Source organism: Anoplopoma fimbria, chromosome 4 (assembly GCF_027596085.1).
Source record: "Anoplopoma fimbria isolate UVic2021 breed Golden Eagle Sablefish chromosome 4, Afim_UVic_2022, whole genome shotgun sequence".
NCBI lineage: Eukaryota > Metazoa > Chordata > Actinopteri > Perciformes > Anoplopomatidae > Anoplopoma > Anoplopoma fimbria.
Genome location: NC_072452.1, coordinates 5,777,351 through 5,804,646, shown reverse-complemented (window position 1 = coordinate 5,804,646; position 27,296 = coordinate 5,777,351). Strand labels below are relative to the sequence as shown.

Below are 27,296 nucleotides of genomic sequence, written 5' to 3'. Positions count from 1 at the left end.
ATAATACAAATTACTAGGCAAATGGGTTGGTTGGAACAATGTTAAAATGCTTTAGTTACAAAACATTGAACATCTGATTCAAACAAATACCAGAAAAATGTATAGAATAGAATAACCATTTCAAAAAACCAAATACTCCTTTTTAAACAATTCAACAGTAGGAATGTCCAAATACTTTTTCCATTGAACATTTATAATAATTCTAATAATATTAATAATTATAAGCTAACCATATAAAAAAAAAAACTTAAAAAAAATTGTTTTTAATATCTAAAAATATCACAACAAAATATACAGTAACAGTTCCATTTATGGATAACCACATTGGACCCTACTTTGTTGTAAAGTCATAGCCAGCTATCGCCTCTCATCACAGACGTCATATCTTGTACTACACTATCAGTTTTATACGTTTAGTCCACATACCACATATTTACTAGCGATACTATCAAATAGAAATGTTACCCTCGACAACAGCGTTACTGACTTTTAGATGTTTTAACATGGCAGCAAATATGTGTGTCAACTAACCCGTCTCCCCTAAACGATCATTAAGAGACTCCAGCGCTCTGTTAGTTATCAGTGCATGGAGAATAGGACCTTCATTAATGAGACAAGAACCAATAAACAAACTTCAATAAAAGAAGAAAATGTACATGTTTGCACTCTTTAACTCGAGGCTGGTTCACAGCCTGTAATGCACTCACACTTGAAAGAAAACGCCACCACAGACGAGAACAATAGGATGCAACAATGTAAGTTTATTTGTCGAGTTTACAGTCAGAACCATTGAGTGGACTGAACACAGTGCTGCCTGAAGCCCCAACATGGCATCTCTGGTATTCAATACGCTTCAGCCAGCGACAAGACAGGGGCCAACTGCAGGCAGCACCGCTTCATGGTGGTCTGTGAGGGACCAAAACATGTAGGAACACTGGTATTATTGTAGCTGATGGTTAAAAATCTGTTTGACTCAACCGGGGTCTCCCTGGTGTCAAATCATTCTGAGGGGAAAAACAGCTCAGTTTACTTCAAACTTCTTTTTAACCCACATTTAATCCTTCAATTATCAGCAATTACTTTATATACACTGACACTTTTGTTGCATCACGCTGGCTTATTTTTTAATTATTTTTTTTCAAAAGTATTTTATTTTTCAAAATAGAGTTTTACTAATTCAGACCTACAGAATACATAAAGCTGAATTTACCATAATTGCTGCGATTAATAACTTTATACATGAGACGGAGACGAGAGCCAAAGCTCAGCACACATAAAGGAAAAGGACAGCAGGCTTTCAGGCCCAGTAACTGCAGTGGTTCATCATGTGTGTAACAGCCGAGGAGCTGCGGGAAAGGAAAACAAACACACACACACACACAAACAAACAAAGGAAACAATCTCTCTGGTTGCTACTCCTAGCAAATATGATAACGGCATGGTAGCTACAACTCCACATAAAGCTGAAGGTGTGAGTGCTTTTTGTCAACGTGGACACGCTTCTGAAAGTTAATGGCTCAATGTCGGATGCACACGCGCTTAAGAAACCAGCTCCAAGTTCAGCGCCAAATACCAAACGGGCCATACAGTACGTGGACAGACGCAATATGATCTGTAAGAACTTCTTATAAAGACTTTACCGGTGCTCGAATGCTTCAAAGTTAATCACGGTGGTCAAATCATAAAATAAAAAAAAAGAGAATATTTAGGTCTGTCTCAGGCAATAATACACAGTAGGAGTGCTGTCGGAGAAACTAAAGAGGACTTTTCAAAAGATGTCTGAGACGATGACCAAACTCAAGTACTGGTGACAGAACAGCTAAATGCTTCAAAATAAGACTCCAAATATAGCAAAGAACCAGTGGCAATTGACAGCATTTCAGCTACGATAACCAATTAGTTCACTACCTTATTATAATATATATATATATATATATATATATATATATATATATATATATACACACAGACACAAAGGGGAGGAAAACTTCAAATCAAACCTTTATCACCAAGGAAAACCTTAAAGCAAGCGGTAAAATATGCTGTTATTTATCATGTATTTACAACACATAAGCTATTTTTTTTTTTTTTAAACAGGTGTAAGCGAATAACGAGGCGAGTTGTTAGTTATTGGACCACACGGGGACTCGGTGTGGGTGACGATGTAAACATGCAGATTCAGTGCTCCCTCTAGGCCTTCGGGGGGTGAAAAAAGGGGACCACGACACTCGGCAGGTAGAAAGACAAGAGCGGCTCACGTCAAGAGTCCAAACCAGGAACCCTCTTAATCCCAGACGGATGTTTGTCAAGCTTCGGAGGATAACTTCAAGCTTACCCAATGTGGAGAAATTCCTCATCAATGCAAGGTTTCAATCTCAGAATTGCTTTCCCCAGATGCGTTGCCATGACGACACTCAACATTTACAGTCAGTCACTCTGCTGTCACGTTAAAACTGCTACAGATACAATTCAGATTCAAGCCACTTTGACTTTAGGTGTGTAGTTTCGCTGAACAATACCTGCAGCAGTTTTAAACCAGGTCAGCAGGTGAACAGACTACTGCCACCATGCATACAGCTCCGCCCCCTTTGCATGTTAAAGAAGAAATAAATAACTGATTTTCTGCATAACGTGGTCCGAACTCTGCTTCTCTTGCCTGATCTGTCCTTCTGCCAGCGGTGAGTGTATTAGTAGCAGTGGCGGTGTGCTGTTACACCATCTACAAGCTGGGTAACCGTAGTAAGCTAAAATAACTGTCCGTTGTAGCACATATATGTGTGTGTGTTACAGCTGGCTTCAAGCAGGCTGGACTGAGGTCGAGGTCAGCATCTAATCAAAGCATTAGCTGTATTTTTGCATTATTGCTGTAGCTAGCTTATCCGTGACCGCGGCGGCTATCAGCTTTAGCACTAGCAGCGCTACACTAGTATCAGCAAGCGGTGTGTCAAGCTGTGTTGGAGGCGACTGCAAGCTATTCCTGCCCGTCTGACATGACTCGTTAGGTCAGCCTACTGGAAGCGGATGCGTGCGGCGGGTTCGGTGAGCAGCGTGGTCCATGAGCTCTGTGGCTCTGGGGGAGGGGGGGGGCAGAGATCAGGCGTAGAGGGAGCACCGATTGATTCACTGCTGTCACATCAGTATGTCCAGGTCGTCGCCGTGGTCGTCCTCCTCCGTCACCCGCATCGCCAGCACCTCCTCGTTCAGGAACAGACCGCTGAGGTGCTCCTTGCGGGCCTGCCGCTGCTCTTTCAGCTGCCGCTTACGCAGGGCCTTCTGCTGGAGCTTACGCTGCTTGGAACGTTTCTGAGAGAAGGTGTGGCGAGAGAGAGAGAGAGAGAGAGAGAGAGAGAGAGAGAGAGAGAGAGAGAGAGAGAGATCAGACATGACACAGAACTAGAGATCAAGGTGTTGAAAATGACGCGACAACAAATTAACCAGAGTGGGATCAGAAGTAGCCATGTACCCCTTTGGGATGCTTTCTCACGCTCACACTCACACTCACACTCACACTCACACTCACACTCACACTCACACTCACACTCACACTCCTTACTTTAGAGTCTCGTATACGTTCTGCAGCGCTGGAGAGGTTGCCATCGCTGTGAGCTCTGCTAATGTTAGCAACGCTGCCTCCGCTACAGGCCGATGCCGTTCCACCTGGAACACAACGTGACGTAAACAGTTTTATGACTTTAAAATAGTTGAAACTGAGCTTAAGATTTGTCTCGATGTTTCAATTTCCCATTATTCCGCCAGTAAAAGTTCCTTTCCGCCCCTTATCGCTCCTCCGGTGGCGGCACCGTTTATTGTATCTCACCTGCCACGGAGTTGGAGGCCGTGGAGCCAGCGGAGGAGCTGGCGGAGCTGACCATGCTGGCGTTGCTGCTGCTGGCCGCGCTGACGCCGCCGGTGCTGGCGCTGCTGTGGCTGCCCCTCTTCCAGCCCTCTCTGGTGCTGCTGGCCCGCTGCCGGGGGCTGTGCTCTCTGATGTAGTTACGCACCTGGTGACATCACACAGGTACAAAAAAAAATAAAAAAAATAATGAATGAGCTTTTTCACAGGCTGGTTAACTCTTCTATTCAATACACAGCTATGGCCACCAGATGAAACAAATTGGCAACTAAATGAAACCATGTAAACTGATGGATATACAGTGATATATTAACTTATATTAACTAGTTAAAGTGGAACAGCTCTTGCTAGAATCACAAAACATTTAACACAGTGGCTTTAAATATCCTAAATGAATATATATTTATCCTTCTCTGCATTTAATATATAAATCAGACTTTGATATTTATGGAAAACTCTTAAAACTATTCACAAGATGATATTACTTTTTTTTTTTTATTTGAGTGAATCCCTGAAGGTACGGCAAGAATTCAGCCAATAAAAAAAATCTATTTTTCTTTTATGAATCTGTTTTATTAACTGCTTTATTAGACCTGCGTGGTTGAAGCTGTGTGTTTCAGAGTTTCTGCCCACCTGCTTGAGTTTCTCGTCCGTGAGACAGTTGAGCTCTATGATGAACTCGCTGTCGGTGGGAGAGATCAGAGCACAGGGGTCGATGATCTTGATGATGTCCAGCTGCTCTCTCAGGCCCATCTCCGTGCTGACCTTCCGGCTCAGGTACTCGATGTACTCCACCTGGAAGCGGAAAACACAAGCATGTGGTTGGGATTTTTTTTTCTTCCTTTCGTCCAGGTATCAACGCAGCGTAACAGAGAGACGCGTCTGCTTTGTTCACCTGCTCGTCGTTGGTCATGGCACTCCATGGTAACTCATCCAGGTTGCGATGAGGGTGGGCCTTGGGCTTCCTCTTGGAAAACAGACAGGGCGAGCTCGGCACGCTGGGGATGATGTCAGAGAAGACATCGCTGCCGCTGGCGATGTCACTTCCTGGCAACTGGGAGGACAGAAGTGAGAGTGATTATTATTCCTTCCTCAAAGCACTTGAATTTAAAAATCAGCAGCGTTTCTTTTAAGAATTTGATTCTAGGTTAGATAAGCAGCCGGCCAACAACCAACCTGCCACTCAAACTCGCTGTCGGACCAATCCCAGTAGGTGCTGATAGAGGAGGAGACGTCACTGCAAACGCTGCCCTCTGGAAACAGGTCCAGAGAGGTCAGTTCCTGGTCATCCAGAAGGGAGTAGCAGTCGTCCTGGTCCCCCACAGACACAGAGGAGAAGAGCTCCTCGCTGCACTCCGAGCTGGCAACGCTGGTCCCACAGGAAGTAAGGTTCCACCTGCGGAGAACAGCGAGTGGGCGTCAAAGAGCATTCTGTGAGGCGTTTCTGGAAATGGTTCACATTGTTTTCCTGAGGCAGAGTTGTGAACACACAAGGAAAGGAAACACTTCAACTAAGTAAAATACTTTTTTATTATAAACATTCATCTAAACAAACGATAAACCAAAAAATATGATGCAGTAGTCACTGTGGGCAATGTTTATCCCAAGGATCCTTCAAAATAAGAGATTAAAAAGCTGCTCTTTCACATGATGCACATTCACTTTTCTCTGCCACTATCTTAAATTAATTTTCCAAAAAGTTTACCTCACAGAAAAGTGACACATGCTTGTGAACACAAATACACTCTCTCACTCTCTCTCCTTGCCTGTTGCTGTGGAAGCGGTGTAGGGGATCGGTTCTGTGACAAGATGAGAGTTGACAGCCAAAGTCGCTGACATCCAGGGTTCCCACATCGCTGAGGTTGGCTCTTTGGGAGAGGAGAGGGAAAGGCTCTTCCGGGGCCAAGAACTTCTCATACAGAGACTCAGACATGACTAGATGTACCTGACACAGAAACAGAGGCAAAGGCGAATGTTAGACAAACGTAACTTTTCAATAACTACCATCAGATTGAATAAACACATCTGACACACACTCCAAAAAAGCTTTACAGAAGGCAGCATGCATTGATCTCTATGAGCATTAGACTGCACTACGTGTCAGGGACTGTGTCAACATGATATTCATCTTGCATTGCATAAGCTTCCTTTGTATACAATAATCACTGATGCCAAGTCTCCAAAAACAGACACACTGCTGATGTTCTCCCATACTAATGAAGCTTGCTGTATTTAAAAATGAATACATAATCAACACCTTGTCTGTAACAAAGTTGAAGTATACTATTGGATTTTACATTATTACCTTAACATCACATTTTCTGTAAAGGAGACGTTGGAAGTAGTCAGGCAAAAATATATATATTTTTTTTCAATACTTCATAATTAGGCTAAGGGATATTATGTATCTATTTTACCAGATGTGCAGAGATTTATCATTAGGAAAATTGGTGCTTATAGTAGCAGTCAGAAGTTTGGACACACCTTCTCATTCAATGGTTTTTCTTTATTTATTTTTTCTACATTGTAGATTAATATTGAAGACATCCAAACTATGAAGGAACACATATGGAATTATGTGGTAAACAAACAAATGCTCAACAAACCAGAATATGTTTTATATTTTACATTCTTCAAAGTAGTTGAATGAGAAGGTGTGAACAAACTTTTGACTGGTACTGCATGTCTATTTTACCAGATGTGCAGAGATTTATCAATAGGTCAATTGGTGCTTATGTGCTGCAGATTCATGCATTTTATGATGATGATGATTGTTCATATTGTTGAGTGAAAGTGGAATAAACATCACATTGAGAAATGTTATCTTTCTCCAGCTGTATGGGCAGTACAGTGTGGCACCTTCAACCACAGACACAGAGATAAACAACAACAACAACAACATATTGAACGGATTCATAGTCATACTAATGCGTAATGTACACTGTGAGTACGTCACAGCTAAACTTCCATTCATTCACATACTAGACAGCAGCAACACCAGCTGCTCGAGCCAATGTTGCTCTTTAGTCTTCACTGGTCACATGTGTGACGTCAGTAGACAAGGCTCGTTCGTGTTGGTGACGTCATTTAGAACGCTAACGCGGCTGAGTGTTGTTTTTCAACAGACTGAAACGCTTTACGGTCTGTAAACATGCTGTCGTACGGAAATAAGAGTGCAGCGTTAAAGGAGGCGGCTACTCTAAACTGGAGACACGTGAACGTCGCATTACACGTTGTCGTACGTGGTGAAGCACAACACAAGCTAACACTGTTAGCTCACGCTGGTGGCTAATCCTCCAGCTGTCCACGTAGATCACCCACCCACATAACGACACTTTACTAACGTTGACGGCCATCTTGTTGCCCCACGACACAAACATCAGCGGAGTGTGAACGCTGTGACCTGCGTCTGAACACCAACCTTTACGCCGCTCACAGAAGGACCGTTTCTGCCACCTCCATTTTGCAAATCCTTTCTTTTCTAGCGATGACCTAAGTTGTCACCGCGAGACTCCCGGGAGCGAGCACAACGTCATGTGACGTGAACGCGGAAGCACAACGTCATGTGACGTGAAGGCGGAAGCACAATGTCATAAGATAAGATAAGATAAGATAAGATAAGATAAGATAATAATAATAATAATAATAATAATAATAATAATAATAATAATAATAATAATAATAATAATAATAATAATATATATATAATAATAATAACAATAATAATAATATAAGTATTATAATAATAATAATAAGTATTATAATAATAATAATAATAAATAATATATAATAATGTAAGTATTATAATAATAATAATAATAATATAAGTATTATAATAATAACAATAATAATAATAATAATAATTATAATAATAATAATAATAAGTAATAATAATAATAATAATATAAGTAATAATAATAATATAAGTATTATAATAATAATAATATAAGTATAATAATAATAATAATAAGTATTATAATAATAATAATAATATAAGTATTATAATAATAATAATAATAATAATAATAATAATATAAGTATTATAATAATAACAATAATAATAATAATAAAAGTATTATAATAATAATAATATAAGTATTATAATAATAATAATAATATAAGTATTATAATAATAATAATAATAATAATAATAATATAATAATAATAACAATAATAATAATAATAATGTAAGTATTATAATAATAATAATATAAGTAATTATAATAATAATAATAATAATAATAATAACTACATTAATAATAGCAGAGATAATGTGCAAACAAGGTACATAGTATAAAATACAAACAAGTATTTTAAATAAGTAAGTAAGAAAGAAAAAAAGAAAAAACCGTCATGTGACGTGAGGGCAGAAGCACAACGTCATAAGATAAGATGATAATAATAATAATAATAATAATAATAATAATAATAATAATAAAAGTATTATAATAATAACAATAATAATAATAACTACATTAATAATAAAAATAGGATAAAACTAAACTAAGAAATAAAATGACATAACAAGTGACAATCAAATAAACGAACAAAATAAATAAAATCAAGTGAAATAGATAAACATAAAATAGTAAACGAATATTAGATAAAATAGTAAAACCAAATAAGATAAGATAAAATAAAACAATCCTTTATTAGTCCTGCAGCGGAGGGGATTTGCAGGATTACAGCAGCAGAGATAATGTGCAAACAAGGTACGTAGTATAAAATACAAACAAGTATTTTAAATAAGTAAATAAGTAAGAAAAGTAAAAAAAAACGTCATGTGACGTGAAGGCGGAAGCACAACGTCATGTGACGTGAAGGCGGAAGCTATCCCGTAAACACACTTTATTTGTTATTCTGGTACTTGTTCGCTCAACATTAGACACGTTGTACATGGTTAGTCATGTCCTCGAGCCACACAAAGGACTCCAGCTTTCTGGGAGGAAGGATACCAGCAGAAATCGAGTCCCTGTCGAAAAACCTGAAGGATGTTGACCAAGAGATGTTCAGAACAACACTGAAAGGTAAATTACTGAGATGGTATAGTTACATGTTAGTGTCTCTTTAAAACAGGTTTAAATGGTTGTAGCTCATACATTAAATAGTTCTTTAGTAATATTAGTGTCATTTCAAAGGCCTCAGATAAGATAAGATAAGATAATACTTTATTATTATTATTTACAGGATTACAGCAGCATAGGTTATAGTGCAAACAAGAGTAAATAGTAAAAGAAAAACAAGATAAAAAACAAGTATTATAAATAAGCAATAAAAACAGTAAATAATCCACAATAACTGAAATATTATATATACAGACAGACTATTATAACTATAATTGCACAGTGTATTTGTATTGTTTGACATGGGTCACAATGTGTACGCTCCGAGACTCTGAACAAGAGCAGCACTAGCGGTTGAAGCCGTTAACTAAGTGAGCCAGATGTGCCTGTGGATTCATGTCTGTCCAGCTGTGGTCAGCGCCCTGGAGGGGAAGGACTGCAGGGAGGTGATGAAGTCCATAGCGGAGAGCAGCCCCATCCCCCAGGAGAGGCTCGGCCACATCGTGGCTGGGATGTACAGAGTGCTGTCTGAGGCCATCCGCATCCCCACATCATCACTGAAACAGGAGGTGAGCTGGTGTCAGACTCTGGAGATGAAAACACCCTTTTTCCACAGATGACATGTCATAGCAGGAAAAGACACAGGAAATACTATAACATTGGATTAAGGTGTATCAGTTTCATGATCCTGGTATTTGATCTCGCTTCCCTTACTGTCGTGGCTTACTAACACGCCAAAATGAAAAAGAAAAGCAATAATTAATGTTAGTAGTTTCACATGTCCTTCTATGCTCTTACAAGACATGTGACGTGTTTTAATTCCATGCTCCATATTAATTCTTATTGAGTATGTTTGGGCTGACATATAGGCCTTTCTCACTGAAGACATACAGTGGGACCCCTAATTTTTCACTCTTTGTTTCATTGCAGCCATTTGCTAAAATCGATTCAGCACCCATCTTTAGAAATTTTTAAAAAAAAAGAAAAACTGAAATATCACATGGTCATAAGTATTCAGACCCTTTGCTGTGACACTCATATTTAACTCACATGCTGTCCATTTCTTCTGATCCTCCTTGAGATGGTTCTACTCCTTCATTGGAGTCCAGCTGTGTTTAATTAAACTGATTGGACTTGATTAGGAAAGGCACACACCTGTCTATATAAGACCTTACAGCTCACAGTGCATGTCAGAACAAATGAGAATCATGAGGTCGAAGGAACTGCCCAAGGAGCTCAGAGACAGAATTGTGGCAAGGCACAGATCTGGCCAAGGTTACAAAAGAATTTCTGCAGCACTCAAGGTTCCTAAGAGCACAGTGGCCTCCATAATCCTTAAATGGAAGAAGTATGGGATGACCAGAACTCTTCCTAGACCTGGCCGTCCAGCCAAACTGAGCAATCGTGGGAGAAGAGCCTTGGTGAGAGAGGTAAAGAAGAACCCAAAGATCACTGTGGCTGAGCTCCAGAGATGCAGTAGGGAGATGGGAGAAAGTTCCACAAAGTCAACTATCACTGCAGCCCTCCACCAGTCGGGGCTTTATGGCAGAGTGGCCTAACGGAAGCCTCTCCTCAGTGCAAGACATATGAAAGCCCGCATAGAGTTTGCCAAAAAACACATGGAGGACTCCCAAACTATGAGAAATAAGATTCTCTGGTCTGATGAGACCAAGATTGAACTTTTTGGCGTTAATTCTAAGCGGTATGTGTGGAGAAAACCAGTCACCTGCCCAATACAATCCCAACAGTGAAACATGGTGGTGGCAGCATCATGCTATGGGGGTGTTTTTCAGCTGCAGGGACAGGACGACTGGTTGCAATTGAAGGAAAGATGAATGCGGCCAAGTACAGAGATATCCTGGAAGAAAACCTCCTCCAGAGTGCTCAGGACCTCAGACTGGGCCGAAGGTTCACCTTCCAACAAGACAATGACCCGAAGCACACAGCTAAAATAACAAAGGAGTGGCTTCGGAACAAGTCTGTGACCATTCTTGACTGGCCCAGCCAGAGCCCTGACCTAAACCCAATTGAGCATCTCTGGAGAGACCTGAAAATGGCTGTCCACCAACGTTCACCATCCAACCTGACAGAACTGGAGAGGATCTGCAAGGAAGAATGGCAGAGGATCCCCAAATCCAGGTGTGAGAAACTTGTTGCATCATTCCCAAGAAGACTCATGGCTGTACTAGCTCAAAAGGGTGCTTCTACTCAATACTGAGCAAAGGGTCTGAATACTTATGACCATGTGATATTTCAGTTTTTCTTTTTTAATAAATTTGCAAAAATTTCTACATTTCTGGTTTTTTCTGTCAAGATGGGTTGCTGAGTGTACATTAATGCGAAAAAAAAATGAACTTTTTCGATTTTAGCAAATGGCTGCAATGAAACAAAGGGTGAAAAATTTAAAGGGGTCTGAATACTTTCCGTACCCACTGTATTACTTGCACAGGAAAAAGAAAAAAGCACCGGTGTAAATAATACAAGTAATGATGGATTCCACACAACACACCTGTGTGGGTATCTAGGGCAAAACATTCTAATGTAATAATTAGCTTGGATATACACATTTTAAGATATAAACATTTTAAATCTTGTCTAAGATAATAATTAACGTTGTGTTTGTGTCCATGTTTAGGCCTTCAGAGAAGATCTTAGAGAACTAAGGTAAGGCTCGTCGATCAACCACAACCTTAATGTTTTGATTCACTATCACTTGTGCTTATACGCAGCACAATTTTAACCTCAAATGCTGAATTCGCTGTTGTCTGTTTTGTCTGTTAGGATACCTGAAGACTTTATCACAGATTTCTCCAGTGTGGTTTTTGGCAACAGGTGTGTTGAATTTACAGCCTCTTAATTTAGACTTTCATACATTAAGTCTCTAGTTTTGTGTCTCCTCATGAAGCTAACAGAGCTCGTTTGGTTAGAGTTGTGTTGGTTTTCATCACCAGAGGGCTGGAGTCAAAATATTTTGATGCCATTCATAGAGAAATCATTGCTGTGTGACCCCTGTCTTTGCAGGCGTGCAGCTCTAGATGCAGCGACCTCCCGGAATGACCCACACCTTCCCAAGGTAGAAGACTTTAAATGGAGGGTGGACGTCGCTATTTCCACAAGGTAATGTATCAACTGAGAGAAGCTTTTCTACTTGTTGTTTGTTTTGTGGTAGGTCTTTCCTGGGGAAAAACAAAATCTTACAGAGTGTGAGGTGTTTTTTATGTTTCTACTTTGTTCGTAATGAATACAAGACGAAGTGAGTAGTTGGTCTTAGCATTAATTGTCAACGTGGTTTAACAGACAGATGCGTACATTACGGAAACAATTCTTGAAAAATGAAATTTGTCTCCTCCGTCTCCACAGCTCTTTAGCCAGGGCCCTGCAGCCTTCTGTTCTGATGCAGATGAAACTATCAGATGGGAGCTTTCAACGCTTTGAGGTACACAAACAATTGATTGGTTCATGATGATACTGGCTAGTTTAATAACCTGTTTTCACTCTGAATGTCTGTGTTCCAGAACCTACTTAGTCTAATTGTAGTAATACTGAAGGTGTATAGACCAATATGCCTAGATTCATTAAAGAAACATTGACTCTAGTGGTTGTTGAAAGAGAGAACTCACCCAGGTGTTGGGCAATTCTTAAATCTTCTACAATATATCTAGATATCAGACACAGTACAGTCAGCGTGCATTACAAAGGTCTCTTGGTCTAGTATGAAAGGTTTGTCTTCCCATGGACGGTCATTTTGTCCACATTGCTAGTGTTAGTTCTGCACCGTAGTGGGTTTTTTTCAGCTTAGCTCCAGCCTGTTGTAACAAAGAAGTTGGTTGTTAGCCAGAGGGCTAATGTAGGTCTGTTTTTAGTTGTTACACAACAGGATCACGGGCGAATAATCAAGGTAATATTTATTAACTACAGCCTAACCTATAAACTATTTCTGATACACTGCGACGGTAAAGTCTATTTGTGTATGCAGTAACAGCCTGGTTCAACATTTATACAACACCCATTACAAAGCTAAACAGATATTATAGAACCTCTGACTGTGTTACTCTCTGTTCTTACAGACTCATTAGTTTAAATGACATTAGAACAGATCCAATCCGACAGAGTATTGTAGTTTCATTGTGCCGACAGAAGCAACCTTTCTGCCTCACATCCCAGAAACAAGCATTATAATGTCCGAATGACATTACTTGTGTTATAAACATACAAATGTGCCCATTATAAATAATTAGTTATAAAAAAATACAAAGAGAAACTCAACAGCAAAATGGATCAAATCTTCAACAAGTAAGTGAGGTGCATTGCTCAACAGGGGGCGCCATACTCCATACATACCTGCCTGATGATTTCAGGATAGATGCAGCCTTCAAAGTAGGCTACTAACGTGGACCGAAGCAGGGGGGGGGGGGACTTGTAGCAGTTATGTGATCAGATTACAGCAGAATTAGAAGATTAGCAGCAGCAGCATCCGGTTTGCAGATTCTATTGATGGATGGACCTTATCTCTACCTTATTTGTGTTTCTCAGGATCTGATCCAGAGTCTGCTGCCGTAATCTCTCTTCTTGATCAGCAGATGTATCTTTTTTAGTACAGTTACAAAGGGGTTGATGACTCACTGTCAGCTTGAGTCTTTTATACAGGAATAAGAGGCATAGAAATTATGTGTTGGTTTAGAATACATTGTTTTGGGATTGGCCCACTTTCATTATGTAGGGAGGTCAGAGGTCAAAGCAGGCAAGACTTGTTTAATGTGAAATACAAGGCCTGTTAGACTTTCAAGAACCCTTTCAGTGAGCATTTTGGCCTTTTTGATAACCCTTTAATGTTGGGGGAAACATAACAGCTATCAATGTTGATTTTGTAACAAAACCCACAGTTTTTTTAAAAGAATAGGCCTTTACCAAACGGTCAAGACGTATACTGTTATATATTTATATATTTATATATATATAATGGAATAGAATAAAATAAATCGTATCAAAAACAGTGAGTGTTCATAAATTGTTTGTTTTGGTTCAGAATTTTTTTTGATTTATTATTATAGCATCATTCCCTTTTTTCATGTTCCGTGGTCAGTGAATTGTTGTTTTCTCGTTCAGGTGCCTGTGTCTAAATTCCAGGAGCTCCGGTACAACGTGGCTCTGATTCTCAAAGAGATGAACGATCTAGAGAAGAGGAACATTCTCAAAATCCAAGACTGATTTACCACGGTGGCCTGTTCATTAATCTGTTATTTTAATCTGCCTGTCACGGTGTTCTGATTTCATGGTGTTTGGCATCCGACGATCTTAACTGCTGACAGAGTGCAAAATGATGAGAATGGTTATCCAGCTGGCAGCACCACAGGAGTACCAAACTGAAGACAAAATGACAAGGACTCACAGTCTTTATTTAAAAAGAAATCTATCAAAATAGACAGAACTTTCTTTTTCTTGCCTTGTAGTAAACTGTACATGTTAGCATTATTAGATTCCGAGGTTGTTGTGAGAGTTGAGACGGCTGCAAAGCCTCTGAATTGTGCCAAAATACAAATGCAGTCAATTGAGCACTCAGACTCTCTCTTACTCAGTAGCCACTCTAACTGGTGTCATGCGGTCTGGTCTGAACATTTTGTCCCGATGCTTCTGAAACATGAGCATTCACAATTCAATGAATAAACCTTTTTCTACTCATGTTTTTTATACATGTATGTCAAACCACTGACAGAACAAAAATGTTTACTTGTCTTTTTGGTTGTAAGCATTGTTGTAAAAAAAATAACAATGGTGGATTTTCTGTTATTTTGTATGTTTGCCGTAATGGCATCAAGATGTTTTACCTTTTGAACCACATTTATCTAATAAAATCTGCCGATTCCTGTTTAGCAAATACTAATTTGTTCCGATTTTAACAGTGGTAACAATTCATTCATTCAACACTTTTCACCTACACAACACCATCAAGTAGTAGCCTCAACAGAAGCGATAAATAGCTGACAAGTCTTACAACGAAGCTGTTTCAAAAGCTCTTATTCAACAAAGTCTTTAATAATACGGTGATTCAAGGCTTATGTGCTTTATTGTGTAATTGAATTAACTGAAACAGAACGGGTGTGTTTTGTAAAGCCCACACCCAAGAGTTAAATCAGCACTGCCATATAGAAATTCTTCTCAACACTTGGAAGAGTTGCTCTCCAAATTTTCCCATTTATAGAACACTTAAATCTCCATGACTATCGTCTGATCGATGGTTTGTCAACCTCTGGTATTGTCTTAAAGGAGAGTGTGAAAGAGTTGAAGCAGCACTGAGCCATGCTAGCAGTTTTACTCTAGATGATGTCTGCTGGTCCACTAGTTTGGTCCAGACTGAAATATCTCAACAGCTGTACGATTCATGCTCCCCAGAGTATGAATCCTATTGACTCTGATGATCCCCAGACTTTCTATCTAGTACTACAAGAGTGTTGACATTTTTGTTTTTTGGGGAAATGTCCAATCCAAAAATATTGGCTGGCTGGTGATAAAAGTTGTTACACACACTCATGTTCCCTTAAGGATGATGCATTGCGATAACATTGTTGATTACTTTTTTTTTTTACATTTTAATAGTTAAGATGATGACCAAACAGCTGCAAAACTAATGACATCATATCAGCCTCAACTCGGCTTTGTGTTTACCACTGATCTTCAAATATTAGCATACCGGTATCCTGAAATAGAACAACACAGATGTCCCCTTAATGAGACCACACACTAAGAATGATGGGATTTAACTTTCCCCTGTTGAGCCTCCCAGTAGCTCTGTGTCAGCAGCAAGCTTTAGGTCCTTCAGGAGGTAAAGTCTTAGAGGCTAGTACTGTCTTAATCAAAAACATATATTCATATTTATTATAAAATAGTAGTATAATTAAAAATCAGTTGCCTAGGCATTCGTTATTATTCACAAAGCACTACATAGTCTTTAAAAGCAGGAAGTATACAGTAATAGAAAATGTAAAAACAATAACTATTTATTTAGTATTTAAAATCTTTAAATTGTTTGGATTAAACATTTAAAAGAAAACACAAGAGTAGTCTGTGTAGGATTTTGATGTAAAAGTTGCAGACACTTTGAGTTCTTTAGTGATAATATCATTCATCACTGTTATAAGACAGCTTCTATAATTCTCCATCCTTCCGTTATGACCATACAGATAAAAAAAAGGCTATATCTTACACAAAATATCTGTTCTTTACTTTTATAAATGACAGATCTGTTCCTGTCTCGCTCGACCAAAAAGAAACCTACATAAATCTACTTGTTCAGACAACCATTAAAGAACAAATCTGCTCCATATAGTGGCAAACATGTCATATCCAATGGCACAACCAGAAGCTAAAACAGATTTAATTCCCTTGTCATATGCAAACTTGTTTCTTTCATGCCTCTTTATCCTGTTTGTAATAACATTATTTCAATAAGAAAAAAGTATGAAATATCTCTGGTGTTTTAGACAAGCACAAGTGCATGCTTCCTATCGATCACATGAATCACTCTCTCTTGTATAATAGTGGGAGAAAAAAACTGCTGGTCTCTCTCAGCCTAGTATAAAATGTCCAGACAGTCTGTGCTACCAAGACCTGTCTAGATTGCATTGTTGGCCTATTTAGATATACACACACGCACGCACACACACACACACACACACACACACACACACACACACACACACACACACACACACACACACACACACACACACACACACACACACACACACACACACACACAAGGACATTTCAAGGTGTAGAGGGACACAACGATCTGTGCTTTTTGCGTGTGTGTTGCCGTGCTTGCGTAATACTCGTGATTGTCCCCATTTGCATATATATGTCAGTCCGGCTGTTTTTGCATGTGTGTCAGTCTGTCTCCGTCTGCTGCAGTGTGCATGTAAGTCAGCATTTGTGTCTGTGCGTGGGATTGAGTTCACGGGCTAGACCGGCCGACCTAAATTTCCAGCACTGCTACTACTGACATGGACACTGAACGACTGACCAGCCTCTAATCTCCACACTCACACACACACACACACACACACACACACACACACACACACACACACACACACACACACACACACACACACACACACACACACACACACACACAGCAAACAGGTTTTATTTTGAGGCTGCAGGATATGCTACTTCAGGTTGTGCTAATAATACCATGTGGTCTGGTATCAGATCAATTCGGAGGACAATCCTGTAACCAGAGTCATTAAACTCTGACCTTAACCCACTTCTGGTGTTATAGTGAGTCTATGTAACTGGCTGAACACCAGCCACTGTGGACAAAAGTCACTATTTCAGGATGATGAAAAATGCTAAAAAATATAGCATAACAGTAACAGTAATGTCAGTTACACAGCAATATCAGTTCAGTCCGGAGCAGCAAAACACCAGAGTTTATTGTATTGAAAAAAAGGGTATATTTTATCAGTATTATTTTAATCTCTGCCAGGAGGATCATGGGCAGTGACCTGCATAATATTTTGGGTGCTTGGATATGGCTGCATGCTCAAGAACCTTTTTTTTTTTGCGGTGACTCAGACTTCCTCAACACACCTTTCATTTTCAATTTTTTTTTTACTGCCATTGACTGCCTGCTTATTGCTCACTCACTGCTGTTAACCTGCACCTGGCCGTTAGGGGCCGCTAAAGATGACACAGCTGAGTGCATCGCCGACCCCCAGCCGCTACTCTGGGCCCACAGTTTGAGTGTTTGGTGAAAATGTTATGACGTGTCTTATACAACGTATAAGTGTGCTTTATAACACCTTACAGCACATTGGTGCCTAGACGGGGGGGTCTATTCATTCAATCACACAATGCAACATTGGTCATTGCAGACACACCTGGCAGAGATCTGAACTCTACTAAGTGCTCGACTCTAGTTGCTTATGAATTCAACTTGCAAGATGAAGAATATGTCCTTTAATAGTCCCATCGTCTTGCTTTAACTGAGGATTTAAATAATAATGCTACAAGTGCCATGCCACAATTTGCTCTTAACAGGAACCAGTTTTAAATCATTATACTTTTTATTTATTTGTATGCATACAATATAACATTATAACGCAACCATTGACGTTTTTTTCAAATTCTCACTCAATGTGTTTTGTAAGATGTCACTTTTTGTCATTATAAAACATTTATGCAACACCAACTGAGGACAATGACCAGAGCATCAAAGTGCTGAGAGATTGCTGCCTGTCACAGTGATCAAACCCAGTTTGATTGGTTAATATCTCGCCAGGATTTGTTGCCTTACCTTGTCTGTCATTCAGGAAATTGATCTGAGGGGCAGTGACAAGGGATGACATGCTCTTCTGTTAGTATATGTAATGAAATGATCCCTCCTCAGATGTACAGTTTGTGTAAGAACCATCTCTACATTGTACTCAAACTGCTGCCTGTGTGCAATAACAGTTAGTATATATTTTCTAAATATATGGAATTTTACTTGATCTATAAAAGAATAAATGATTAAATGACGAAAAAAAATATGTAAAGCAATTTTGACTGTCACATAACTGCTTTACCTTGTTACATGACAGGTGAAGCAGTCACATAACAGGTAACTCCAGCAACCTGTAGCAGGTTACATATTTGCTTTTTTCCCCCTGTATAATTATATACACATACGCAAGAGAGGGAATGCCCCTGAAAGAGATCTCCCATGGGTTAATTATTGTGCACCAGATCAGTTGTATAACTAAACCACATAAACTATTATTTATGACAATCAAAAGGACTGACAGATCACATATGTCCACTTAATGACACCACACACCAATACACCATGTTTGGGAAGATCTGTGTAGAATTATTATTTTTCTTAAAAGAAGAATTACTTGTGATAACTTCTATAAATGTGATACAGCTAAAGTCCATTATTTGGTGTCCCCCCTGCCCTCATGCGCTCCCACATTGACCCGCCAATGCTTACCAAATTCCTGCATGCAGGTCAGACAGGCTCCGGCCCCCGACACCGGCTCTATTACATGGCAGAGTGTTTTATAACCCTTTCCCTTAACCCGTCCAATGAGAACAGCTTACCAGCATCACATGACACAACTTTTTACGTAACATTTTTTTTTTTTTTTTTTTTTGTCCCTCCTGCTCTGCTCCATTGAGAATTACATGGGTGCTTCCTGGACCTGGTCATGACCGCGCAATATAGTCAGAGGACTTCCCAGCAGCAGACGCAGACATGCACGGCAGCGGGTGTTTTAACCAGGTGCGCACCGCATAGGTGAGGGGACAGACTGCCGACAGCTCAGCGGGGATGGGGACAGAGAGTGAGAGCATGCTGCAGCTCGCAGCGGAGGCTTTCCAGTCAAAAAACTTCGACCTGGCTGCGGACATCTACGAGTGCCAGCTGGCGGGGCACGGAGATCCAGGGAGCCGGCAGGAGCTGATGGTCAAGCGGGCTGACGCGCTCGCCTTCGGGGGCAAATTCACCGAAGCTTTCGATGTTTACCGACAAGCCTCGGAGCCAGAGAGACTGAGACCGGTTCACCTGAGCAAGCTCATAGAGTACCTGTCGGGGAGTATCGGGAGGCAGGAGGGGGGTGACGGTCTAAACGGGACCCAGAGGAGAGGGGAGGAGGACGGGGCGGCGGCGGCTCGGTGCCCGGGACTCGGCGCCGCGGGCTCCGGGTACGAGGACTTCTCCTGCCGGGTCTGTCTGAGCTTTCTGTTCGAGCCCGTGACTCTGCCGTGCGGACACTGCTTCTGTAAGAAGTGTCTGGAGAGGGAGAGGAAGGAGAAGGAGCGGCCGGTGGTGTGTAAGGAGTGCGGGGACAGCTCCGGAGCCGCCGACCTGCAGACGTACCGGGTCAACGTGGTGCTCAGCAGCCTGCTGGCCAAGTGGTTCCCGACCCTGCACCGGGCCGGCCTGCTGAGGCGGGAGGGCAACGGGCTGTACGCGGAGAGGAAGATGGAAGCAGCGCTGGAGAAATACAACCAGGCCGTGCTGATAGGTAGGACACCCAAATAACACGCTGGCTTCACGGACAGACGTCTCCTGCGTACGTGACCGGGACAAAACACATATTCCTACTTTTAACTTGATATTCTTTTCACATTTGTTTGTCTACTTTTTAGGTGATTGCTACATAATATCTCGTCATGAGGCGATACAGTAACAATATAGCGCTGTTATGTGACTTAGTTACTGTGTGACACACTTTGTAGCGGCTTGCTGCCATGTGTTGGATAACACGGTTATGTATGCTGGGCTCGCGGACCAAACATTGCGTAAGCGCGTAACCCGCTGGCCCCCCCCTCCCTCCTCCTCTTATTGTATAACGAGAAACAATGTATCCTGCATATTTGGGTCAAGGGTACTATCTCAGGTCACCACTAGGGTCTCCAGTGCTCGCGGCCATGCCAGAGGTTTCATTGAGCCAGAGGTGAGACAGGTGAGACAGGTGAGCTGTGGCCTACAGACAGGGGGGATTAGTAGCAGTTAAATAGCCTGTTAATAAGGATATGTAGTCTGGTATTGAGTACCTATGCCACATTACACACACATTGTGAACTTCTTCATCACATTGTTATGATATATATAAGTCATTCCCAAATTCTGGAAATGTAAAGAATGATAGTTTGTTAACTCTCTCAAGTGTATATGTTTAATTACATATGCATTAAACAAAGTTAGGATTTCTCAAACATATAGCTCTTTACAATGGCTGGTTAACCTATTCAAGATAGTATAAGGTGGTGAGAAAATTGCAATAAAGACGCTCAGTAATGTTAATTTACACGCAAATTCACACATATGTCCTTCTATAGATGTGGGTTGTTATTAATTTGGTCGCGATGGTTTATGGTTATGGTTTTTTTTTTAAAGTGGGTCCCCAGAAAAACACTGTGATTATTATGCAAAGCTGGATGAAGTAAATCCAGCCAGAGTGTGTCAGACCCTGTGGCACTTTGTCAACCACTGAAATGGATCCTCCTCTGGCTCAGAAGTCTACTTGACCTGATCTCATTTGACCTCACTATGTGGTGCTGCGGCAGCTCAGTCACTGTATACCCCGGTTGTGTAAGTCCAAAAATCCTCTGAATCCCTGTCGATGAGCTAAACTGCTGATAGAAGCACCAGTTTGAATTACACCATCATCTCTTTCTGCTGGGTCCCCGCCAGTGGAGCATGAATCTCCCAGCTGATGCAGTGAAGCTGCTCAGACACCATATACAGACTGTTGTTGAGCTGGGTAGCTCCCACAGTGATATAATCAGATTGCACTGGGTTGTTTCCAGGATGTTGAAGTAATTCAGCACGTTAAGCAAAGGTGATTTAATTGATAAAAAAATCAAATATCTGTCCTATTTTGGAAGGACCAGCTTCCAAGATAGGAGCTTGGCCTGTAGGAGATGTGGGAGAAAGGTTGCCCCATCACTCTGACTCATTTTCCGTTATTAACTAAAGGCACAGAATTACCTAATGGAACACTTGCTTAACTAAAGAATTTATCGGCACTCGTTTAACATGTAGAATTTGTACATTACCCTATTTATCGCTATATTTTCTGCACCTAAACAAGGTCCAGTGGCATGCATAGCGTTTGTACCGGGCTGCTTGGGTGTGTGTGTGTGCGTGTGTATGTGTGTGTGTGTGTGTGTGTGTGCGTGTGCGTGTGCGTGCGCGTGCGCGTGCGTGTGTGTGTGTGTGTGTGTGCAATGCATTTATCACATATTATAGGGTTCAGACGTAGTTTTAGTTTTGGATCTGGACTAAGATTAACAGACACTGTCGTAGCTGCGACATTTGCATACATTATTCTAGTTATGAAACCTGGAATGTGGGTGACCTTGATAGTGCTGCACAGTTTTGTAAGGCAGCACTTTTTTTTTTTTTTTTTTTTTTTTGCATAACGCGTTTTGTAATATGGGGGGAAGTGTTCCATTTGAAACATTCCTTCTTTCGATTAACCTAAAACCTTTATATAACCAGTGAATTCAGCTTTTTCAGAAATAAGAAAATAAACAAGTGGTTGCTGTGTTTTGTTATTTATTTTATCTGCAGTATGTTGTGAAACAGTTTCCTCAGTATATTGAGCAAAGACATCACTGTAAATTGACATCACTGTAAATTTGAATATCTTTGACTTTCTTTGCCGTTGATCAGACAAATACAAGCAAGTTCAACACATCACTTAGTACTTTTGGAATCAACGTTACACCAACACTCTAACTATCAACCTAACTAACTGACTGTCCCTCCTCTCCTCCTCAGCACCCATGGACCACATACTGTTCAGTAACCGCTCCCAGATCCTCTCCAGCCTGAGACGCTATGAGAAGGCCCTGAGAGACGCTGAGATGGCCTGCAGACTCATGCCTCAATGGTCCAAGGTATGGCAGACTAACAGTATCTTAACATGTATACAATATGTAATAATGTGCTGATGTTATTAAAATGCACGGATGCTAGATAAGTGATGCCTCTTCCTCCTTCCTGCAGGGTCATGTTCGTAAGGCCCAGGCCCTGGTGTCGCTGGGCAGGACCGAGGAGGCTCTGAGGGAGTACCTGGTCTGTCTGTCCATAGAGCCGGACTGTAGAGTGGCCAAGACCGAGGCTCACAGGGTAAATCTACATTAGTGTTGTAGTGGACAACCACAGATGACCCACAGTCATTTATTCCACGTGTCACCCCTCAAAAGTTCCTACGTTGTTTTGTCCAGTATTGTCACGATTATTATTATTTAATTTTCTTGGGTCTATAAAATGTTGAATTTAATTTAATTTAACAAATGTATCGATATTCAAAGTAGTTGATTGATTTAATAGTTGAAAACAAATTGATTACTTGTTGCAGCCCCTAGAATTGTGATATTTTCAAAGCATGTAAAATAATCTCATCCTTGTGTGTCGTCTTCTCTTAGCTCCTCTCTGATCTCCTGACTCCGGTTACCGATCAGGTCCCTGAACACATCTCGGACTACTCCAACGCGCATTTGTCTTTCAGAGACCACGTCAAGAACAGCATCAACACTCCACATCAGGTAAAAGATGCTGCTTCTCCCGCAGTCAGCACTTTTTTTAAAAGTCGAAGCATGACGTTGAGCCGACGTGACGTTTCATTATCCTTCTCCCTCTCGCAGATCTTTAGTCCCAGCCTGTTCTCATCAGCCTCCAGTCTTTCCCCAACTCCTCTTACACCCAAGAGGACAGAGGGGGATGAGGTCAGAGGTCAGGGGAAGCTGGCGGTCAGAAGGCTGGACCACTGCTTCCTCCTCAAAAGGAAACGGAGGAGCTCGGAGGAGGAAGGAGGACAGGAGAGGAGAGATGATCACAAGAGAGCCAAATCAGGTGAGCTTTTTTGTAGTTTGCGTGCAAACTCATGCACGTAGCCGAGCAGCACATGACCACTGACTCTCCGCTAGCGGCACATGTGTCTTATTGAGTGTTTGATGATCTCTCCAGCAGAGGGGCCAGATCCACTGAGTTCTGCAGCTGGTGACGTCTTGGACCCGACAGATCTGGAGTGTTCTCTTTGTATGAGGTGAGGTTTGCTTCACAGCATCAGATCTAAATATTTACCAACAGTCACATGCCGTCATTTAATAGTTGCGTAACGTTTGCTTAACTGCCTCGGACGATGTAATCATGTGATATGCAGCTGCAGCTTTTGAATGGGTCTTTGTCTCGGCCAGTCGGCAACCTAGAATTTATATTTGTTTTTACTTCTTTCTTTTGACAATTTGTAGTCTTAAAATGGAAAATAACTGGGACATAAATGTGTAATTAAAAATAATCACCCGTTGCAGCAGCACACTTTTGCATCCAGGATTTTGAGGTGTTGTGTTTCCTGTGTGTTCCCCACCCAGACTTTTCTACGAGCCGGTGGCGACGTCGTGCGGTCACACCTTCTGTCTGCGCTGTCTGGAGAGATGTCTGGACCACAACCCAAAGTGTCCGCTCTGTAAAGAGGAGCTGTCTGAGGTAGGACACTACCCTACGCTGTTTTACCGTGTTGCCATTAAGCGTGATCTGAACTGAATCCAGTGGGGATGCAGGGGAAGCATCCCCCCTACATTTAAAAACCTACCTCACTGTGGAACTCATGGGGGGTCCTCTTTATGGAAAGTAACGTGACACCAGGGATTGCTATGTAACTAAAAACAGAGTTGGTGGCCTGACATGACCGATTGAATTGGAATTTGGATCGGTCATGTCATGGACGATACCCGATGACTCCATAAGGTCACTATCGAAAGGCCAATCAAGATCCGGCACATTTTATTGGTATAACCCCACAATTCAGAATCAGCGACAGAATGAGAGGATGTTATGGGGTAAAATATAGAGCGGACATTGAAACTCTTTCTATGTTTCTGCCACTATAAACGTATTTCTAATACAGTCTGTATCTCTCCCTAGTACCTGGTCCAGAGGCAGTACTGTAAGACAGTACTAACGGAGAGCCTGATATCGAAGTATCTTCCCTCGGAGTTCATAGAGAGACAGAAAATCCACCAGGAGGAGATGGCCGAGTTTTCTAAGTAAGTTTGTGTCCTCCTCTGCTCTTCTCAGCCATCATAATATACCTGTCCTTTATGCTCTACTCAGCTCGCTGACACAACCTCTAGTGCTGTTTGACCCACTGACCTACTGTTGATACCACACGTCTGACATACTGACCGCTTAGCATGCGTCAACTCAGGCATCAAGTGTCACTTTCTTGGAGGCCGAAACTAATTCCAACATATAACTGGAGCAAAACTGATCCCCTTTCACAGCATAAAGTGTTTTTTTTTTGTTTTTAGGGGCATTTGGCCTTAAAGTTAGTTAGGAGTTATGGTGGAGATGTTTGCGCAGATGTTTGTGGAATTGTAGACCGTTTTCTGAACATTTAAAGGATTTCTCTACACTTTTAAAAAAACTGAACACCACATTTCCTTGTAGCATGACTCTGCTGTGCAGCGCATTAAACACACGCTCCTGCATTGTTTTCTATCCTCAGTCTTAACAAGAATGTGCCTATATTCGTGTGCACCATGGCCTTCCCCACCGTCCCGTGCCCTCTCCATATCTTCGAGCCGTGCTACAGACTGATGATCCGCCGATGCATGGAGACGGGAACCAACAGCTTCGGCATGTGTCTGGCAGACAACGTCAAAGGGTAAGTGCTGGGACAGCGCCTCGCGTTAGTCGCGGTTTTATGTGTGTTTTTAATTCACCAGTGTCTGAGTATTCATCCAGGAAGTGTAATAACGAGCCCTCTACCTCCTCCCGTCTCTAGGTTTGCAGACTACGGTTGCCTGCTGGAGATCCGCGATGTCAAGTTCTTCTCCGACGGCCGCTCGGTGGTGGACACCATCGGCAGACGGAGGTTCAAAGTGGTTCAGCACAGCGAGAGGGACGGATACAACACCGCCGATATCGAGTACCTGGAGGACGTTAAGGTATGAGGGGGGAGGAGGGAGAGAGGACAGATGAGGAGTAGCCGGGAGAGGGATGGCGGGATGGAGAAGTGATGGCTTGTCAGATAATTACCATTAGATGTTATAACTCAAAGGATTGTGTGTGTTTATGTGTGTGTGTGCAGGAGGAGGGTCTGGCAGAGCGTGAGCTGCGTACTCTGCATGACACGGTGTACGACCAGGCCCTGGTGTGGGTCAACTCCTTGAAGCCAGAGCAAAAGGAACGCATTGAGGGACACTTTGGACCCATGCCTCAGAAAGACTCTGAACTACAGGTACACGCACACACTTTACAAAGTCACGCTTTTAAAAAATCTAATTACTCCTCCTTCTTTTCAAATGTGATGATGTTTCTTTGAAAAAAGAATATGATTTGTGAGGCAGCATCTGCTGAAAACATATTTTACGAGGTTTATAATAATAAAGATAAAAACTTTATTTATACAGGACCTTTGAAAACAGAGTTTACGAAGTACTTTTGACAGACAAAGCAAAGCAAAAGCAAGATAATATGACAACAGACAGCCCACATTGAGGCACAATAAAAGCAGGAAAACTAAGGTAATGTTGAAACACTGATAAAACAGTAGATGAAACAATAAAACTAATTGATTCAATTGGAACAAACTGAATGATTTAAAAAAATGAATTAAATTAAATTGAATTGAATTGAATTACAAAATAAAAGCGGTAAAAGGCCATATCCCATGAAAGAAATAGAGGCTGCAGACACTGAGGCAGATCAGGTCAAAGAAAAGGGACTTTACTAAACAAATGTACATGATTACAGTCAGAAAAACAGCCTGACCCATAGCTATATTTATCATATTTATAGCTATATTTATCACAATAAGACCCAAGTAGAATTTTCCTCATATTCTCCTTTATTGTGTCTTAACCTCTCTACCTGTGTGCCCTCCTCCTTCAGGACAGTCCTAACGGTCCCTCGTGGTGTTGGTGGTTACTCGCCGTTCTTCCGTTAGAAGGCCGAGCCCAGCTGCCGTTCCTGGCCCTCACCTCTCTGAAAGATCGCCTCAGCGGCATCCGCAAGGTGCTGCTCTTCATGGCCCACAGCAAGCACCGGTGACGTTAACCCTCCACACCTGGAAAATGCAGTAACCCCCCTCCAGCGCACACACTCACAGACACAAACACCCTCCTCCCAAGCAGCAGTTGACCTGCTGTTCTTCCTTTTTGACGCACAAAGGAACAGACGTTGATCCCGTTGCACCTTCCCCCGTTGTAGCTACGTCCCATTCAGAAAGCTGCTGGACTCACCTACGCATCAACAGCAAACTTTTGACAAAAGAGTAAGAAAGAAAAAGAAAAGAAAAACAGCAACAGGGATAGTTGATGTGAAAAAACAAGAAAACCAACCGGGGAGACTTCAGCTATGTTCAGACAGGAAGTAAATCGGATTCATCTTCCCTTAAAAAAAGTATATGTTTTCCATGTCCATGAGTTCAACAACAAACTGTTGTGCTGATGGGACTCCACTTGTCCAGGTTCCACTGCTGCCTTTATGGCCTTCCTCCATTTTTGGTAGTTTATGGTCTTCCTCTGAAACGCAAACTAACTAACTCCAAAAAGCTGAGCCGCCTGTCTGAACGTAGCTTTCAGCTAACTCAACCAATCAACGTCCCCCACTCTCTGTGTCTTTAAAAGTACATATAAGCTCTGCAAGAGACCAAGCAATGAATTTGCCTCACTACTGATGAGTGAAAAAATTGTGAACTAACTGAAAGATCAATTGGTGTGCCCATTACTAAGTGTCGACATCTACAGAAGATGTGTTTACTATTCTGCCCACCTTTTAATATAACTTTTACATTTTGATTGGCTGCTATTCAGTCTTCCTTCCCTCCTTGCTTCCTCACTCATCACGTCATGCAGCTGAATAATAACTGACTGAA

At 41.4% G+C, this 27,296-nt stretch overlaps 3 protein-coding genes across 3 annotated transcripts; 2 read left to right on the top strand and 1 right to left on the bottom strand.

Moving 5' to 3' along the window:
- Positions 1-389: 389 nt before the first annotated feature.
- Positions 390-7,401, bottom strand: fam199x (family with sequence similarity 199, X-linked). The gene is made up of 8 exons (XM_054597400.1): positions 7,275-7,401; positions 5,620-5,798; positions 5,030-5,249; positions 4,749-4,907; positions 4,487-4,648; positions 3,818-4,001; positions 3,554-3,657; positions 390-3,303 (listed from the first exon to the last, which is right to left on the bottom strand). The coding sequence occupies exons 2-8, from the start codon at positions 5,784-5,786 to the stop codon at positions 3,130-3,132; spliced, it is 1,170 nt and encodes a 389-aa protein (XP_054453375.1). The 5' UTR covers positions 5,787-5,798; positions 7,275-7,401; the 3' UTR covers positions 390-3,129.
- A 1,257-nt stretch (positions 7,402-8,658) lies between these two features.
- Positions 8,659-14,669, top strand: commd5 (COMM domain containing 5). The gene is made up of 7 exons (XM_054597720.1): positions 8,659-8,880; positions 9,325-9,485; positions 11,552-11,580; positions 11,698-11,748; positions 11,938-12,033; positions 12,277-12,352; positions 14,023-14,669. Exons 1-7 carry the CDS (start codon positions 8,760-8,762, stop codon positions 14,122-14,124), a joined length of 636 nt encoding a protein of 211 aa, XP_054453695.1. The 5' UTR covers positions 8,659-8,759; the 3' UTR covers positions 14,125-14,669.
- A 4,488-nt stretch (positions 14,670-19,157) lies between these two features.
- Positions 19,158-26,755, top strand: LOC129090258 (LON peptidase N-terminal domain and RING finger protein 3-like). The gene is made up of 12 exons (XM_054597836.1): positions 19,158-19,928; positions 22,193-22,311; positions 22,421-22,543; positions 22,843-22,962; positions 23,062-23,269; positions 23,384-23,462; positions 23,788-23,902; positions 24,341-24,462; positions 24,924-25,082; positions 25,203-25,365; positions 25,509-25,658; positions 26,312-26,755. The coding sequence occupies exons 1-12, from the start codon at positions 19,232-19,234 to the stop codon at positions 26,468-26,470; spliced, it is 2,214 nt and encodes a 737-aa protein (XP_054453811.1). The 5' UTR covers positions 19,158-19,231; the 3' UTR covers positions 26,471-26,755.
- Positions 26,756-27,296: the final 541 nt, after the last annotated feature.